At 35.1% G+C, this 19569-nt stretch overlaps 1 protein-coding gene across 1 annotated transcript in view; it reads right to left on the bottom strand.

The window, feature by feature from the left end:
* Positions 1 to 3538: 3538 nt before the first annotated feature.
* The window catches only part of LOC111061132 (death-associated inhibitor of apoptosis 2), a 36831-nt gene continuing 20800 nt past the window's right edge, over positions 3539 to 19569 (bottom strand). The window contains exons 7-9 of the mRNA XM_039433333.1: positions 15796 to 15924; positions 13967 to 14154; positions 3539 to 5103 (exon numbers count right to left, since the gene is read on the bottom strand). Of these exons, the coding sequence (XP_039289267.1) occupies positions 4907 to 5103; positions 13967 to 14154; positions 15796 to 15924 (514 nt within the window). The 3' untranslated portion in view covers positions 3539 to 4906. The remainder of the gene's footprint in view (positions 5104 to 13966; positions 14155 to 15795; positions 15925 to 19569) is intronic.

Consider the following 19569-nt stretch of genomic DNA (forward strand, 5'->3'; position numbering starts at 1 on the left):
TGTATCATACGGATTACATATAACTATTAGGTGGATTCTAATTGAAAACAAAGAAATGACTATCTGTATTACAATATCATGATGTGTAGATTACAACAATAAACTAGATCAGTGATTGGAGATTCTTGGTTGGTCGGGTTTTATATTTATTTATATTTCAACTCTGACACCAGATCTGAGCCATCCAGGTCACTAGAGGCTAGAAATTATTTTGCCAGCCCGGGAATCGAACACAGTACCTCCCAATTGCCGGTCAGGAATGCTTACCCTTACACCAAACTGACAATCTCTGGATAGCAGCGCTCATTTTAGATTTTAAAATTTTATATCATTATTATTTTAGATTTACATCCAATTCGTTAGGGTTTTATATTTATTTATATTTCAACTCTGACACCAGACCTGAGCCAACCAGGTCACTCGATATTATAATTATTTGAATTATTGTTAAACAAAAATCCAAATTAAATGCTGTAATTCACCCCGAGACTTCTGTTAGTACAAATATTGACAACAGGGTAAACAGCTAGATGGAAATTTGATGAGCGCTAATATTCAAAAATTACTTTGTCAGCCCGGGAATCGAACCCAGTACCTCCCAATTGCCGGTCAGGAATGCTTACCCTTACACCAAACTGACAATCTCTGGATAGCAGCGCTCATTTTAGATTTTAAAATTTTATGTCATTATTATTTTAGATTTACATCCAATTCGTTCATTTATTTCATCACATAGTCAAAGATAAGTAGAAAATTGTTTCAGATATTATGTTGGACACATTCTAAAGTTCAAATTAATATTGAAAATCAAAGTCAACAATTATTGTTTTTTGTTAAATTAATAGCTGAATATTCAATTCAGAATCAATTATGTTATTAGATAAATTTAAAACTGCTTCAGTTATTGCTGTTGAACACATTCTGATGTTCACAAACTCGGTATGTAGCCTATATTTTTAATTATATATACTTTTTCATAGGCTATAATCACTCTTTTTCAAAAATAATTGAATTTTCAATTCAGAATCAATGTATATTACTTTATTGGATAAAGTGACTCAGTTCATTTAAATATTACAAACCTATAATAAATTTCGATGGTAATAAAATATAACATGATCCAGCCATGTCTTCTTTCAAAGTTTCTTAAGAATGAAGAAGTCTAGAGTCTACACTTATAAAATACAAGAGCCTCAACAACACAAATTGAACGTGAATTACAGAAATAAAGCTTTTATGGAGAAGATTAATAATTGAATTATGGGCTGATTTCAGACCAAGTGCTGGTCGCACAAAAGACGGTTAAATTTTTATCGTGATTAATTCAACGAAAACAAATCAGAGAAGCAGTCTTATCAAAAACGCCTTCTCTTATTGGTTCTCGTGAAATTAATCACGGTTAAAATTTAACCGGCTGTTGTGCAACCGGGCCTGAGTGTAATAACCATAGAGGAAAGATAGAATAATGTATTGTGTAATCTTTACTCTATGGTATAAAATAGTGAGCCTAGAGCCCGGTTGCACAAAAGACTGTTAGATTCTAATCATGATTAAATGACACGAGAACCAATCAGAGACGGCTTTCTCGAGAAGAAGTCTTCTCTGATTGGTTCCCCTGGCAATTAATCACGATTAAAACTTAACAGGCTTTTGTGCCTGTATAACGTAGTGAAAGCAGCCCAAAAGTTTCAAGTTAAAAGCATTAACGGTGGGAAAATACACTAGAAAAAATACTTATTCAAATGTATACATACCTAATAATCAAGTGGAATAAATTTACAAAATATGGGTTACATTTTTACAATAATAGACTGGAATAAATTGGAAATATAGAATACACAATTCGAATTTTTACAGGGGAGTTCCTATTCTAAAATCTGTTTGAAGTTCAATATATTATTGTAAGGAGCTTCAGCAGACTTCAAATACAATATATTTAATCTTTCAAGACCTAAGGAGAAATATTCTGCTATTTCACTCTGCTTCTTCCTTTTATTCTTCTTCTTCACATTCTTTTTCATCAATTTCTCTTCTTTTTACTTACTTCTTCAGCATATTCTGCTCCTATCATTTCACTCTACTTCTTCTTCATCTTCTTCTTCTTCATCTTCTTATTCTTCTTTTCCTTCTCTTCGTCACATTCTTTTTCATCAATTTCTCTTCTTTTTACTTACTTCTTCAGCATCCTACTTTTTCATATCTTTCCCCTTCACAATCGCTCTCAATCAACTTATGTTACCAACTACTTTCTTCCACATTTTTCCTTCTATTTTATTTTCTTCTATACCCTATCACTTCCTCTTACTTCAACATCATTCATCTTTGTCTCCGTCTTTATTTCCTACTCCTCATTCCTCCTTTCTATTCTCTTCTATTTTCTTCATTCCTCCTTTCTATCATTTCTATTCTCCTCATTCTACTTTTCCTCATTCTCTTAATTTCTTCTTCACCCTCTATCACTTCCTCGATATCAACAACATTCCACCTCTCCATCTTTTCTATTCCCTCTTTCTCTTCTTCTCCTTCTCATTCTTCCCACTATTCTCTTTCTTTTCTCCACTTCCTTCTTTCTCCTTTTTCTCAACCTCCTACTTCCTATTTCTTCACCATCTTCCTACTTATACTAATCTTATTCTTGCACTTTTGTAAACTTCCCATTTCTTCAACATCTTCCAACTTATACTTGAACCTTACAAATTTATTAATTTGTTTATTTATTTTATAAGTCACTACTACTCCCCACTCCTTCTTTCAACTACTTTTCCCTATCCGTTATCCTTTTCCCTACAATGAGATTCACTGATTTTAAAATTAGTGGACAAGTTAGGACAGCGTAGTTGCCATGTTTCGTTTTCCACCGCCTTCTAGAGTAAGTATACTCAGCTGTGAATATTCAGCTGTGATTCAAGACATCCCGGTACATGTGATCTAATATTAATTGTTGATTATTAATCGTTGAATCTGAAATATATAGTATCCATATATCAGCAATAGCTAACAAGATTCAGCAATAACTAATTACATCAGATATACAGAGATGACTTGAATTACAGCTATCTAATATAAAAGACGGCGGTAACAGAGAATCGGCAACACTGTAATCTTTTCCACTGACTTTATAACGTGGACCTAACTACAGCAACCAGCACTCTATCACTCCACTAACAGAATCAACAAATGATAATCAGACACTAAGTATATCCCACCTCTTCCTCGCACACACTATACCAATCTCTCTTCTACATCCGCCAAACAGCATTCACGCTCTCGCTCTATCAGGCGAGGAATGTGCGCACAGTGGCCTTGATAGGCTTACGACACACGGGGCAGTCGGCGAGCGAGTGGGCGCACTGCACACAGGTCACAAGATGGCCGCAAGGGAGCAACACCACGCATGTCTCTGTGTCCATGCAGATCTTGCATAAACGTGCCTCGCGAAGTCTCCGCACTTCCTCCTCTAGGTATTGGACGGCTGAAATCACAGAGAGAATACGGCAGATTATAATAGAGAACAGATAATACAATATATTATTGTAAGGAGCTTCAGCAGACTTCAAATACAATATATTTAATCTTTCAAGACCTAAGGAGAAATATTCTGCTATTTCACTCTGCTTCTTCCTTTTATTCTTCTTCTTCACATTCTTTTTCATCAATTTCTCTTCTTTTTACTTACTTCTTCAGCATATTCTGCTCCTATTATTTCACTCTACTTCTTCTTCATCTTCTTCTTCTTCATCTTCTTATTCTTCTTTTCCTTCTCTTCTTCACATTATTTTTCATCAATTTCTCTTATTTTTACTTACTTCTTCAGCATCCTCTTTTTCAAATCTTTCCATTTCACAATCGCTCTCAATCAACTTATGTTACCAACTACTTTCTTCCACATTTTTCCTTCTGTTTTATTTTCTTCTATACCCTATCACTTCCTCTTACTTCAACATCATTCATCTTTGTCTCCGTCTTTATTTCCTACTCCTCATTCCTCCTTTCTATTCTCTTCTATTTTCTTCATTCCTCCTTTCTATCATTTCTATTCTCCTCATTCTACTTTTCCTCATTCTCTTAATTTCTTCTTCACCCTCTATCACTTCCTCGATATCAACAACATTCCACCTCTCCATCTTTTCTATTCCCTCTTTCTCTTCTTCTCCTTCTCATTCTTCCCACTATTCTCTTTCTTTTCTCCACTTCCTTCTTTCTCCTTTTTCTCAACCTCCTACTTCCTATTTCTTCACCATCTTCCTACTTATACTAATCTTATTCTTGCACTTTTGTAAACTTCCCATTTCTTCAACATCTTCCAACTTATACTTGAACCTTACAAATTTATTAATTTGTTTATTTATTTTATAAGTCACTACTACTCCCCACTCCTTCTTTCAACTACTTTTCCCTATCCGTTATCCTTTTCCCTACAATGAGATTCACTGATTTTAAAATTAGTGGACAAGTTAGGACAGCGTAGTTGCCATGTTTCGTTTTCCACCGCCTTCTAGAGTAAGTATACTCAGCTGTGAATATTCAGCTGTGATTCAAGACATCCCGGTACATGTGATCTAATATTAATTGTTGATTATTAATCGTTGAATCTGAAATATATAGTATCCATATATCAGCAATAGCTAACAAGATTCAGCAATAACTAATTACATCAGATATACAGAGATGACTTGAATTACAGCTATCTAATATAAAAGACGGCGGTAACAGAGAATCGGCAACACTGTAATCTTTTCCACTGACTTTATAACGTGGACCTAACTACAGCAACCAGCACTCTATCACTCCACTAACAGAATCAACAAATGATAATCAGACACTAAGTATATCCCACCTCTTCCTCGCACACACTATACCAATCTCTCTTCTACATCCGCCAAACAGCATTCACGCTCTCGCTCTATCAGGCGAGGAATGTGCGCACAGTGGCCTTGATAGGCTTACGACACACGGGGCAGTCGGCGAGCGAGTGGGCGCACTGCACACAGGTCACAAGATGGCCGCAAGGGAGCAACACCACGCATGTCTCTGTGTCCATGCAGATCTTGCATAAACGTGCCTCGCGAAGTCTCCGCACTTCCTCCTCTAGGTATTGGACGGCTAAAATAACAGAGAGAATACGGCAGATTATAATAGAGAACAGATAATACAACATATTATTATAAGAATACTAATTACCATTAAGATTAAAGATTCAAAAAAGTTGTCATAACCAGTTATTTATTCATTTTGACGTGACAACGTCTTATAAATTGGTTTGCCGGGTGAAACTGCGTTACGTTCCCACGTTATGCGCTCACAATGAGAGCGAGTGAGAGCATTCGTTTCGGTTCACGGTCGTCTGGAAAGAGCACGAATAGGAGCAGTGGCGAGCAACGCCGCAGCAACCCGAAGACCTGGAGAGAGAGTGAAACGGAGCAGTCAACCTGCGCAGGCGCCGCAAGCAATCTCCTGCGACTACGCCTGCTTAGGTGAATAAGTGAATAGGTTATGTTGTAGTAATCACAATAATGCATAATCACATAATCATGCATAAGTGAATAGGTTATGTTGTAGTAATCACAATGTTGTGGTTCAGTGCGAGATTCTTTGTATAAATTAATGTTTTCAATATAATTCTTTGCATAAATAAATGTTTTAAATTGTTACTATTATTTCATCCTTCTTCCTACTATACGAATGAATATTCACATTGAAATTATTTTACCACTCAAAGTCGTTGTCACGTAAAACTTTCGCCCGTATACCGACTTTACAGGCAACCATGCAATTTTTCTTTTTAATTGCAGAAGGTCCAAAGAAATAATGTATACACACATTAACAGTGAACGTTAATGGACCAAACATCGTACAAAAATATCGTATGAATCTTAGGCTCAACTCACACTTACGCGACTCAAGTCGAGAAGAGACTGCGACTCTAGTCTCTTCTCGACGCAGCATGTGTTTTCAAATATAGTGATACTCAGACCAGTCGACTCTAGTTTCCGCGACCTCACGACTGTGAGACTGAGTCGAGCGTCAACTCGACATGTTGGTTGAGCCTTGACTAGAGTTGCGTCGTACCGTGCATTTTTAATGAAAGTGAGGTTATGTTTTATGAACGTGGTTCTAGATAATACAATAATAGGAATTGGATAACACAATATTATATTCATAATAACCATTATTAAACTTATTACATGCGCAGTAGTGAGTAATTGGGTCTCATTTTTTTAATAATGTGATAAGCAAGACAAGCTCTTTTGTATCTTCTGAAAATCAACATGTTGCATCCGAAAAGATACACAAGGAGCTTTAATGTATCTTTCCATAAGCAACAGATGCTCTTTTGTATCTTCTGAAAAGCAACGTGTTGCATCCGAAAAGATACACAAGGAGCTTTTTGGAAATATATCTTTCCATAAGCAACAGATGATCTACTGTATCTTCTCAAAAGCAACGTGTTGCATCCGAAAAGATACACAAGGAGCTTTTTGGAAATGTATCTTTCCATAAGCAACAGATGCTATTTTGTATCTTCTCAAAAGCAACGTGTTGCTTCCGAAAAGATACACAAAGAGCTTTCTGGAGTTACGTACTTTTAGCACAACCACTGAGGAAAGAATACAGGCTATACTTTTTTTTCTGTGGCACAGCAACACAGCCTATCAGCTGACATTCGTTCAACATGCTCTTTCCATTGTTGGTGATACGTTGCAATCTCTGTGTGTAACAATAATTTTCACCAACTCTGTATAGTTACTGTGAACAGTGAACAGTAGACCTCGCGCTCAGTAAGTTAAATTGACCTGTTGTTATGTTTTCTCAAAAATTAATAAATAATTTATCAATTTAAAATATATAGAAAAATCCTAAATAAACATAAAGCTTTTTGTCCTATCGTACCGTGACGTGTCGTCTCGGAATGTGAGTGTGAGCGCTGTTATCAGGTCTGGCTGCAACTGTCTACAACGTAGATGGAAAGATACATTTTCAAGATGTTCGATGTTTTTGAACGGGTAGTATTATAGTCCACTAAACAGCTGATTTATGATGAATAATTCTATAGTCTGATTTTTAATCTAATATTGGCGTATGAAGGAGGCTCCTTTTTACTTTTATATTATCCTTGAAATGCAAAATTTCCAAAAACCGTGTATATACGTCGACGCACAATTAAAAAAGGAACATACCTGTCAATTCAATTCAATTCAATTCAATTCAATTCAATTCAATTCAATTCAATTCAATTCAATTCAATTCAATTCAATTCAATTCAATTCAATTCAATTCAATTCAATTCAATTCAATTCAATTCAATTCAATTCAATTCAATTCAATTCAATTCAATTCAATTCAATTCAATTCAATTCAATTCAATTCAATTCAATTCAATTCAATTCAATTCAATTCAATTCAATTCAATTCAATTCAATTCAATTCAATTCAATTCAATTCAATTCAATTCAATTCAATTCAATTCAATTCAATTCAATTCAATTTATTAATGTCAACAAAAAATTAATATACAATTCATACTTACAAACATAAAATACAAATTCTTTATAAAATAATGAATATAAAATATCATATTCTAAATAATATTGTTGCATCCCTCTTTAAGCAAAGCTTGTGATGAGGGATGGTGTATCTCTAGAATGTTGGATAGCATAAGATACTAATATACATCGTAATATTAATAACATAATTAGATTTTATAATTTTACATTACAATATCAAGAAAAAAGAAAATTCCATTCTCTTATGCTATTTTCATACAAATGTTGCTCTTGTAATCAGTATAGGCCTAATTGAGATTCAACTATATGTTCTACATCAAAGATAAAGATCACCAATATTTAAAAATAAAACAACAAATTCTCTTCTGCTCTGTTATACTAAGTAAGATATGTATTTTAAGAATAGAATTGAGATTTACAAACAGATTTGAGAAATAAATCAAAATTAGTCTTCATTTTGTCTCCCTAATAAGTAGTGTCGAAGATACTGTCTAAAAGTTTTGAAAGTGAAAGAATAATAACAAATTGGTATACATTGGGATGCTCCAGAAACTTCAAGCAACAGACGGTTTAAAAGTCTAGGACCATAATACGCTGCATGAGCACTGGCAGCCGCTGTTCTACAAGGTGGTTCTAGCAAAAATCTCTCAGATTGTCTACGAGTAACATAGCCGCCATGAGGGGCTATAGGGAATCTATTGGGCCACGAATAGACAAAACTAGCTAGGTCAAGATCATACAAGTGCTCAATACTGAGAACATTAAATTCTTTATAGAGCAAATTTGTTGGATATCTAACCGGTTTTTTCAAGCATATTTTAATAATTTTCTTATACAATACTATAAGAGGCTTAAGAACGGTAACACCACAACCACCCCAGCCAATTATACCATATCGCACAACTGACTGCACAAGCGCAAAGAAAACCATTTTAATTTGCTCAACTGTAAAAATATTTCTCAGTTGAACAAACTTATACAGCGTCTTCCTCAACCTAGAACATAAATATGAAATATGGTCTCTCCATTTCAAATGCTTATCAATGATTATTCCCAAGTATTTGGTGCTGTTCTTAAATATTATTATAGGACATAGACAACTATTATCATCGCATCCAGTTTCATGAAAAGCCAAACTCCCCTGGTTATCTGGCTGACCTGCTGAGGTCAAAGAAAATGACACTGCAGTAGTTTTTGCTATATTCAAACTAACTAAGTTGAAATCTAACCAGTTTTTTATAACTTTCAAACCCTCATTAGCTCTACAAAAAACATCTTCCCATTTTGATGCACAGAAAATAGCAACAGTGTCGTCAGCAAAAGAAAACAAAGAACAGCTCTCAAGCTCTATCTTGAGTAAGTCATTAATGTAAATCAAAAATAATATTGGACCCAGAACTGTTCCCTGTGGCACACCCATCGTAATTTCTAATTCTGAGCTCATTATACCATCAACACTAACCACCTGTGATCTACAACTGAGATAGCTTTTGAAGAAACCCAATGCAACACCTCTAATTCCAATACCTTCTAACTTTCTAAATAAAATATTGTGGTCCACTGTATCAAAAGCCTTCTGGAGATCTAAAAACACAGCTATACATTTTTCTTCCCTGTCCAGTGTTTCAATAATTCTCTTAGTAACATTATATACAGCATCAGAAGTACTTACACCCTTACGAAAACCAAATTGGCAATTAGATAAAATTTCATATTTTTCCAAGAATTCGACCAAACGAGTCTTAACACATTTCTCAATCACCTTTGACAAACATGAAAGCAGAGAAATTGGGCGATAGTTCCCTGGATCACTTTTGTTACCATTCTTATGCAAAGGAATAACAGTGGCCTTTTTCAACTCGTCGGGGAAAACACCATTCAAAAAGCATAAATTTATTACATGAGCCAGAGGAACTGAAATTATGCGAGAATTTGAACTCAGACATTTAGAAAAAATTCCATCAAATCCTGGTGCTACCCCTTTCTTCAAGTTTTTAATACACATATCAATTTCCTCTGCTATGACAGGAAAAAAGAAAAACGAATTACAAAACAATCTATTAGTTTTTTCCCTAAAAATCTTGTCCTTTACCTTAGTAATTTTTTCAGAAATTCTTCTACCAACACTCACAAAATGTTCATTAAGCTCCTCTGCTATTTCATTTACTTGATAAGATCTCAAAATGCGATTATCCTTGGTAACCAACTCTTTAATAGAACAATTAGTTTTACAAGGGGTATCTGTTGCTTCATTCACAACCTTCCATACAGCCCTTAGATTATTTCCACATTCAACTAATTTATTCTTGAAATACTGTTCCTTTAGAGTTCGCAATGCCGACTTCAGTGTTCGATTATATGATTTAAAACAATCCATCAGCTGTACATTAAATGGTTGTTTACGAACCTTAAGAGACATTTTGTCTCTTCGCCTCATACATCGAAGAATACCATTAGTCACCCAAGGTTTGATTTTCTTTGTATTATTACTAATCCTTCTCCTAACAGTTTTTGCAGAGTCAAATAATGAACGAAGTCTATCATAAAACAAAGAGAAAGCTAGTCTGGGATCGTTCTCCTGAAGAACATCGTTCCATGTTTCTGTTTTAATTTTTGATTGAAAAACATCTTCATTAAATAATAAAGCCTGAACATCCTGGGAATCAGATTCAACATCTCTGCCATATGACAACCGGCTCTTACGTTCTACACAACACATCACTGCATTGTGATCTGTGATTGCACAATTATATATAGCTGATTTGAATAGACAATGCTTACTTTTCAAAAAGATCTGATCGATACACGATTCACTTAAAACAGTACATCTAGTACTGCCATAGAGATAATTTATAAAGCCATATTCAAGAAGATTATCCAAAAATCTATTACCCACAAGAGACAAATTTTTATCAAGAATATCAATATTAGAGTCACCAACAATTAACCTATTTTCGAAATGTGCTGTCTCATTCAGAAAAATCTCTAGAGCATCCACAAAACACGCTACATCAGTTTCTGGTGACCTATATAAAGCTGTGCAATAAAACTCCAATTCATCATACACTAATTTGAAATTCAAAACATTGGCATAATCTATATCTACTTCCAAAATATTATAATTAAGTTCATTCTTTATGTATACTACAATGCCATCACATTTATTAAATTTTGTTGGCTTTATGATTTTGTTATAGCCAGAGATATCAAATCCAGTTATATCGTGTGTGAGCCAAGACTCAGTTAATACTATAATATCAAACGCGACATCAAGACCAGACAACAAAATACACAATTCATCAAAATTTTTCCTTATACTCCTAATATTTAAATGAAAAAGTTTTAAATTCGAATCATTGCAAAAAAAAACTTTCACTTCGTTCAAATCACATAGATTAATTGATTCATTACTATTCATATTTTCTAAGTCATCAAGTAAATCACAAATATCCATTACAAACTTATAGAAATAAAAGGTTGAGTTACCAGTGATTTATGATTACCTTACAGCTTTGAAATATCGCTTTCATTTTTTATCACCACCACACTCTTGCTCGCTTCATCCTTTTTCACTAGAACGTTGCTGTCCCGAATCCATACAAAATCATATTTCTTTTCCATTGCGCATTTTTTAACTTCTCGGAAAAGTTGCATGACCGATGGCGAATGATGTTGGAAAGCGAGCACCCTGCTCTCAGGAAGAGCCTGCGAAATGCATTTCGATGATATTCCCGGGCCTCTATTATCTTTAATAGCAGATGATCTGAAACTGGAATGCCAAGCTTCCTTGTCTTGTCGACGCAGAAAACGAAACACAATAGGCCTAATACTGCCCTTGACTCTCGACGGCAGTCTATGTGCAGTACTCAGGCTTTGGGCCGTTATATCACTATTGATTACCGAAGAAATGCTATTGAAAATCTGGAAGACAGACTCATTAGGCGTCTCGGTGATCCCTGTTACGACCAAATTATCTCTACGAGAATACTCTTGCATATTACAAACTTCAGTTTTCAATGTTTCATTTTCAGCCTTCAATACACTAATTTCACTCTTAAGATTTTGTATTTCCTTTTTATACAAAATGATTTCTTTTTTAAAGTTGTCAAATTCGTTTGATATAAATTCCATAGAGTCTTTTATTGAATTGAAGTCTTCTTTGAAAGAGGGAGAAATCTCTGAGTGTATCATCTGTTTCACAATAAGTGCGATAGCTTGAAGGTCGGCAGGAGAGAGAGCGCCTGACGCTGTAGTAGAATGAGAGGCACTATGAATAGTTGAATGACCGGCCTTATCTTCTGACCTTTTTACAGGCCAAGTTCGTTGGACAACAAAATTGATTCACTCCTCCGTCCTTATTCAGGACTAGACGTCAGGCTCGCTTCGCTCGCCATAACCGTCTAGCTAGGGAACTCCGCCCCCTGGAGCCCCGACTGGATCGTCCAAAAATGAGATCAGCGGGCTCGCTTCGCTCGCCTGCATTTTTCATTTGAGCATGCTTCATTCCATCAGAGAGTCAAAGTACTGAGAAAACGCAGAAAAGCTGAGAAAAACGTTGGAAAAACGCAGATTTGGGCGTTTTTTGGATTTTTTTTTAAATCCATTCTTAGTGCGCCTCTAAAGGGCCAACTGAACATAACTACCAAATTTGAACGTTTTTGGTCCGGTAGATTTTTAGTTCTGCGAGTGAGTGAGTGCCATTTCGCTTTATATATAGATATAAAAATAACATTGAAAGTGCATAAGAAAAAAAAGTTATGATTTATCATTTAGTCAGCTGAAGAATTCATTGCATGCAATCAACGTTAGTAGACAACTGTCTACTAACTTTGGCATGCAATTACTACAGTTTTTCATTAATTCATAACATCAGCTGAGGCTACTTGGAAATTGTGTATCACATGACCACCTTCTCATTAAAAAAAATGAATTTGGATTTATATGAGGGTCAAAGATGAAAGAAGTGGGAGAGTAATTTCATAGAGAAACAAAAGCGTAAGTAGATATCCCATGGTATAGGGCGTTCATGTCGCAACTTTTACTGTTATCTCAAGTCGATTACTGTCGATTATTGTCGATTTTTACTGTTTCGACCGGGTAAGAGTGTATGAACTTCACAATATGAGACTACCAGCGTCATAAAGCTTCACGGGAAAGAACTACGTGGACTATCAGCTTGAGATAACAGTAACAGTTGCGACTCAAACGCCCTAAACCATGGGATATCTACTTACGCTATTGTTTCTCTATGATAATCTTAGGATCCCCAATGAAACATACTGTCAAATTATTCTTGTAAAATAAATATTTAGCTGTTTCCATAATTTTCACTAACTCTGTATAGCTAAAAGCTGCGGGTTTTAAAGATTACAATACATTAGTTCTTGTGCGAGTTCTCAAATCCAGGGGGATTTGACTAGTAATTATTATTAAACGAAATCCCAATTAAATGCTGTAATTCACCCCGAAGACTTCTGCTACTGCAAATATTGACAACAGGGTAAACAGATAGATGGAAATTCGATAAGCGCTACTATACAAAACTTATTTGTCAGCCCGAGAATCGAACCCAGTACCTCCTAATTGCCGATCAGGAATTCTCATCCTTACACCAAACTGACAATCTCTGGATAGCAGCGCTCATCTTATACAAAGCCTTAGCGGCCAGCCAGTCTACATATGGAAATAATTTTTTCCTACAGTTACCTTGAAAAGTGGCCACTGATTACAGAACGCAAAGAATCACTTTTCCGCTCTAGTGCGGTAAAAATTTTTCTGCACTCCAGATTTGCAACATGGCAACGCAAAATACTTAGTAGGTTATATGGAGCACCAGTGCAGCAAAATCAAAATTAAGTTGGTAACACTCATAGTGAGGCCCACGTTATAATAATATCAAGGACATCGTGGACAACAGTAGATGACAGCCGCCACATTCAGCACACAGCCGCCTGCTTCATTCATTTACTACTACATTATTCAATTTTATTTATTAATAATAAAATTACACAAAGAAACATTTGATGGATTTCAGGCAATTTTACCCATAATTACCCACTTTTCTTATTCAATGGTAGCTGTAGGAAAAATTAAATGTGAAATACGTGCGCAAAGTTCCTCTGCTGCACTCAAGAAACCATTTCGTAAACGTAAACGTTTCTTTTGGTGCAGCAAACTGTCACTTTGCGCACTAGTTGCACAAATAACTATTGTATAGTAGCGCTCATCGAATTTCCATCTAGCTGTTGACCCTGTTGTCAATATTTGCAGTAGCAGAAGTCTTCGGGGTGATTTATGGCATTTAATTGGGATTTTCGTTTAATACTAATTATTTATTAATTAGCATGTGATCAAATGCAACTTCCAATTTATTTCCATGTGTAGATATTTTCTTGTATTTCTATTATATTTTCTTGTATTTTATTTTATATTTTCTAGTATATTTGAATAGATCAACTCACATCTTCTGGTTTCTTCTTCGGCGGCTGAACTGGCCCTAGAGCCGGGTGAGGGAGAGAGACAGCGAGTGGAAGATGCGGCTGTTTCTGTCTCACTTTCGGCCTTTCTGTCATTCGTCTGCTTCTCACGCTCTTTCTCTAATGATGACGTAGTTGCCGATGCTGTTACTGTAGATGGTGTAGCACGTGGCCTGTCAAATTATATAATGAATAATGTAATAAAATAAAATAATTAATAAGATAGATAGAATTGAGGCAATAGTCCTAGTAGGTCTCTTTCGTGAAAGCTGATAGCTTCTCATACTGTGCCCTTCTTACACCCTCACACCAATAAAACAGTAATAACAGACAGTAGTCGAGTAGGCAAAAGAAGACATTTAAAAAAGAAAAAGAGGGGGAAGAGAAGAAAATTTAATAATGTGAAGTTGGTGGATGATATCAGGGAGGAGGGAAAGTACTCCAAGATGAAGAGAATTGCACAGGACAGAGAGGAATGGAAAAGGAGGAATCATGTTTAGACCTGCCCTAGGGCAGAACACCAGTAATAGTAATAAATGTGCAAAGATAAACTTGAAAGTGGTTCTAGAAACAGTGCCACTTTTGCGGTACTTTTGCTAAATTTCATTTGGCATAGTATTCTACCCACTTGACAATTTATAATGTGAAGAGGGTCTATCATCTATGCAAGTACTGTATTTATAACTTGTAATTATACTTTGTCTTCCAACTTCTATGTCTATGAAATATTATTCATTGATTTATTGGATGAAGCAAATACAATATTATTTACAAGATGAAAAAATCAGAAAGCCGTCAAAAACTTACTCTTTCTATATATTTTGGTATATTTATATCAATTTATTATATGGTCCACGTTATAATGGCAGTATTTGATTGACATTGCTGTTGGTATCCTTGTCTATCATTCGACAAAGCAGATAGCGCTATCCTTTTCCAGCTATGCAACGTTACGCTACGATTGTTTTTTGAACAATATAGAAAAATAATTAACAAGATATTTAATCTCTATTATAAAAATGTATTATTTGATCATTGAAAATATGTATTTCCTTGATGAATAAAAATAATTGATTATTTTAGACAAGAATGAACAGTTAATATTACATCAGATATACCGGTATCAGCTATCCTCTATTACAAAACCACAAAGACATGCCAAAATCAAATACTCTTAGGGCTGGTTTCCGAGCTCGGGATTTAGCTAAGTTCTATACTTTAAACAGCTGGAGTCAGAAAATTGGCTTTCCAAAACGGGGTGTAGTCGCAGTTTTTATGATAATCTTCATTTCTCTCATTTCTATAATTGGAAACGTTTTTCCTTGACGAAATGAAACATTCTTAAAAATAATTCAAAACAGCTGAAACTTTACACTATTTTCTCTTTATTTCTGTATTCAATTATCTAGTTTTCCGTCATTTAATTTGAACGTGGACTGCGACTACGCCCCGTTTCGGAAAGCCAATTTTCTGAATCCAGCTGTTTAAAGTATAGAAACTTAGCTGAATCCCAAGCTCGGAAACCGGCCCTTAGATTCACAAGAAACATTAAACAGGCAGTGAATCGGCACGCTGTTCTCCTATCGTTCTCCACTGCCATTGAAACGTGTACCTCAGTATATTTTTATTTATTTACGATACAAATTACATCCTCATCCTTACTTATCATAATCAATGACTCATAGGCATCATCATAACTCAATCACAATCATATCAATGACCTCCTCCACCTTTTCTCCTTCTCTCATTCTTTCTCCTCTTTTTCGCCTCATTATAGAAACCATAAAAATTGCAAAATTATAAATAGCACTCACGTGTCAGCCTCATCATCAGCTTCAGTGTCCTCCTCGGTGGATGCTGATTCTGCAAAATTTGTTCGACTATTCCCTCTCTGATTGGACGAGCCGAACTGAGGAGGTATTGGTGTGTTGGGAGGGGTTAACCTGCAATTTAAAACAAATTTAAATATTTTTCTGATGAAGATGAAACTGCTAAGTCCTCTGACTCAAGATAACATAAGAATGAGTCCCTCTAAAAACGTTGCAACTGAAAAATTTCACAATGTGATTCTTCAGTGTTTCTTTTCCCCTTCTGCCGCTACAGCGTAGGGGTCCCAGCCTCGGTCCACCTCTTCCACACCTCCCGGTCCTCAGCCATTCTCCTCATTTCCCTCATGGAACTCCCTCTCTCGCGACCCAGACTTTCAAGATAACTCTCCCAATTCATTCTCGGTCTACCTTTCCTTCTTTTTCCCTCTCTCCTGGCCTCCACCACTTGCTTTGCTCCTCTATATTCCTCCATCCTTGGTACACACTATTTTATTAATATATAGTGCGAAATATCAAACACAGATGTCACTGCAAGGTGGAGAATCATTCTACCAGCGTTTTTACACTGGAGCATCACGTTGTGAAATTTTGTCAGTTGCAACGTTCTCAGAGGGACCCATTGAATAATAAAAATAGTAATAATGGCTCATTTCAGTGTAAGGCTGGCCACTAACGGTAGAACTTGCATACTTGTCATACACATGACGTCATACATGGCAAGATGAAAAGAGATCTTCACTCACAAAATAGGCCATCAGCTGCTTCCTCATATCAACCTCCATGATTTTGGTAAACACAGGCCTTATAGATATTGGTCGATAACTACTCATCATAGTTTTAGGTTATCTTCTTGTACACTGGAACCACAGAATAGATACAGAATGGAAACTATCAATCAAACGCCTATCCAACCAATGCTTTTTACATGTCACAAATACTAGACACGTCACGTGACTGCGCCATCTTATTAGAAGTTAGAATCCTGTCTTTTGATTGGCTCCCAGCAGTGAACGAGACCGATTGATCCGGATCAGTAAAGTGATCCGAACCTCACATCTATACATTATTAAAAATAATGGGAAACAAGGAAATCCGGTTTCCAACTGTAGAATTATTTATAGAAAATAGATTAGTCAGCGTTAGGCAATTGTATGAACATTGTTGTTATTAGGGTATATGAAAAAACATCAAAATAGGAACCATATCATACATAAATCATGGACATAATAATAGAATAAGAGAACGTAACAACCAAGAAGTACCAAGGATGTATACAGCATTTGCGCAAAGATCACTAGTATATTTAGGGCCTACAATATCTAATAGAATACCAATAGAAATCAAAGGAGAGGAAAATTTCAATAGCTTCAAAAGAAAAATTAGATATTGATTATTCAGTATTGTAATACATAGTAGTGAGGAACTAATAGTAAGTGGGATTTAGATTTAAGTAGTATTCTTTTTAAATAAAGTAATTCATAGGTAAAAAATAGTACATCGGTTTAGTATCATTGTACTAGGTGATGGTTAGGGTAATGGATGTAGTTTTAGATTTTTTTTTATTAATCCGTTGTAGCATAAATTTGTATCAATTTGATGATAACCTCGACACATATATTATATAGTGAGGTATAAATTTGAAAGTTTTGTATATTGTTATATTACTGAAAATGTATGAGAAAATAATATGTAATATTCCTGAATTTATGATAAACTCCTCTGGATGTGTCGTCAACATCCACAGAAATTATTATCATTATTATTTTTTTTTTAACATCTTTATTGCCCATAAAAACAAAATAAAAACTTACAAAAGAAATATTCTAGATTATAATATTATGCTATTTTACAAATAAATTAAAATTACATGGCACCACTCAGCAAGGGCAAAACCCTGACCGCTGAGTGAGAGTATCAGCTGTTTAGACAATATAAAAATTCATTCACTAATAATCAAAGCTACAAAAAATCAAAGTTCAACAATAAATTACTAGTAATTATAATATTTGACTGATGTCGAAGAAAATGTTTGTATCATTATACTATTACAATGCTGAACTTTCTAACAAGATGGCGGATTTTTTTGCCAGGATACTAGCCGAGTTTCCATTCTGTATCTATTCTGTGCTGTATCTATTCAGCTCGTCTGGGAAAACTCCCACGTTCAAACATTGATTTATACACTCTGTGAGTGGAGCAGCAACCAGATGAATGATTCTTTCAGTACAGGAACAGAGAGGCCATATACATCCTGACTATGAGAATTTCGATACTAGAAACTATTCATATCACAGTGGTCTCTTCCATTGCCCTCCATTTTGTAAAGACTGCCGCAGTGATCAATAGAGGACGTGATGTGCAGTTGCTGATGATTCTTTGAGGTCAGCTAAGAGCTGGTTCAACCAAAACAAGTTGCTGCTGAACAAGGATAAAACACAGAAGCTTCTCTGCTCCTTGGGATAGACTGGTCGGGTGGAAACTGATTTAAAGTTGCTGGGATTTTCCTTGGATACCAAAATAATCTGGACAAGTAATATTGTCTATGTTTAGAATTACAAAATTCATAATGAATCTTATACTGGATTGGATTAGGATAAATGTTTATTTTAAATTATCTATATCCATTATGTAGTGCTTCATTCTTGTGTTATAAATTTAAAAAAATGTTTCATGGCTTCCTTGAATTGGTCTTTTTGAGTTTGTCATTTGCTTGTGATTTGTTACTTTGTATTATCGTTTGTAAGTATTGAGATGTGACCTGGTTTCCATAATTTTATTTATTCTAGTGGTTTGAATAAGCTCTTTTTCTTTCTATTGACATGTTTGCTGTACCTAGTTGTTCGAACTCACTGCTGGCGCACAAGTTTTCTTTGCCGGTAGTGCCAATTTGTAAGTTAGAATATTTATTTTGTAAGTTAGAATATTTGGTCCAAGCTGTCCAGTGGACAGTGTTCAGGTTTCGACTGTACAGATGTATCACTCATGACAAAAGGTATTTTCAGTTTCACACCAAGCGTAGCGTAGACGTAGAAATACGTCTTGGAAAGACATAGCAATCCGATCTACCAATGTCAAATTTGGCAACACTGGTGTGAAACGGACAGATTGATTACTTACTAAGGCCCGGTTGCACAAAAGCCGGTTAAATTTTAATCATGATTAAATGCCACGATTAAAGACGACTTCTCTGATTAGTTCTCGTGGAATTAATCACGGTTAAAATTTAACGGATTTTGTGCTATAGTGGGGTCCACGTTATAATGGCATTGGAGAAAGATAGGAGAACAACGTTGCCGATCCTCTGTCTAGTCAATGCCTTCTATAGACGGTAGGTGATGCAGGTTTAGTAATCTTATAATTACTGTTCATTCTCGTTTAAAATAATCAATCATATTTTATTAAGCAAGAAATTATATTTTTCAATAATTTCATAATGAGGATGAAATATTTTGTTAATTGATTATTAATTCTACATTTTTGATTGTTAATTGATTCATAATTCTGCATTTTTTATTATTATTTTACTTGACAATACTGTATAGTAATTATATAATAATTTAGATTTAGTAATATTGACATGTCACCAGTCATATGAGTGAAACTCAAAAACTTGATGTAATGTGACAATGAATAAATAATTAAATTGTTGAAAGACGATCTGGCAACATAGCAAACCGAGAGAGATAGCGCTATCCTCTTTGTTGAATGATGGACAAGTATAGCAATACCATTGCTAATCAAACACTGCCATTATTACGT

This window comes from Nilaparvata lugens, chromosome 7 (genome assembly GCF_014356525.2).
Source record: "Nilaparvata lugens isolate BPH chromosome 7, ASM1435652v1, whole genome shotgun sequence".
NCBI classification, from domain to species: Eukaryota; Metazoa; Arthropoda; class Insecta; order Hemiptera; family Delphacidae; genus Nilaparvata; species Nilaparvata lugens.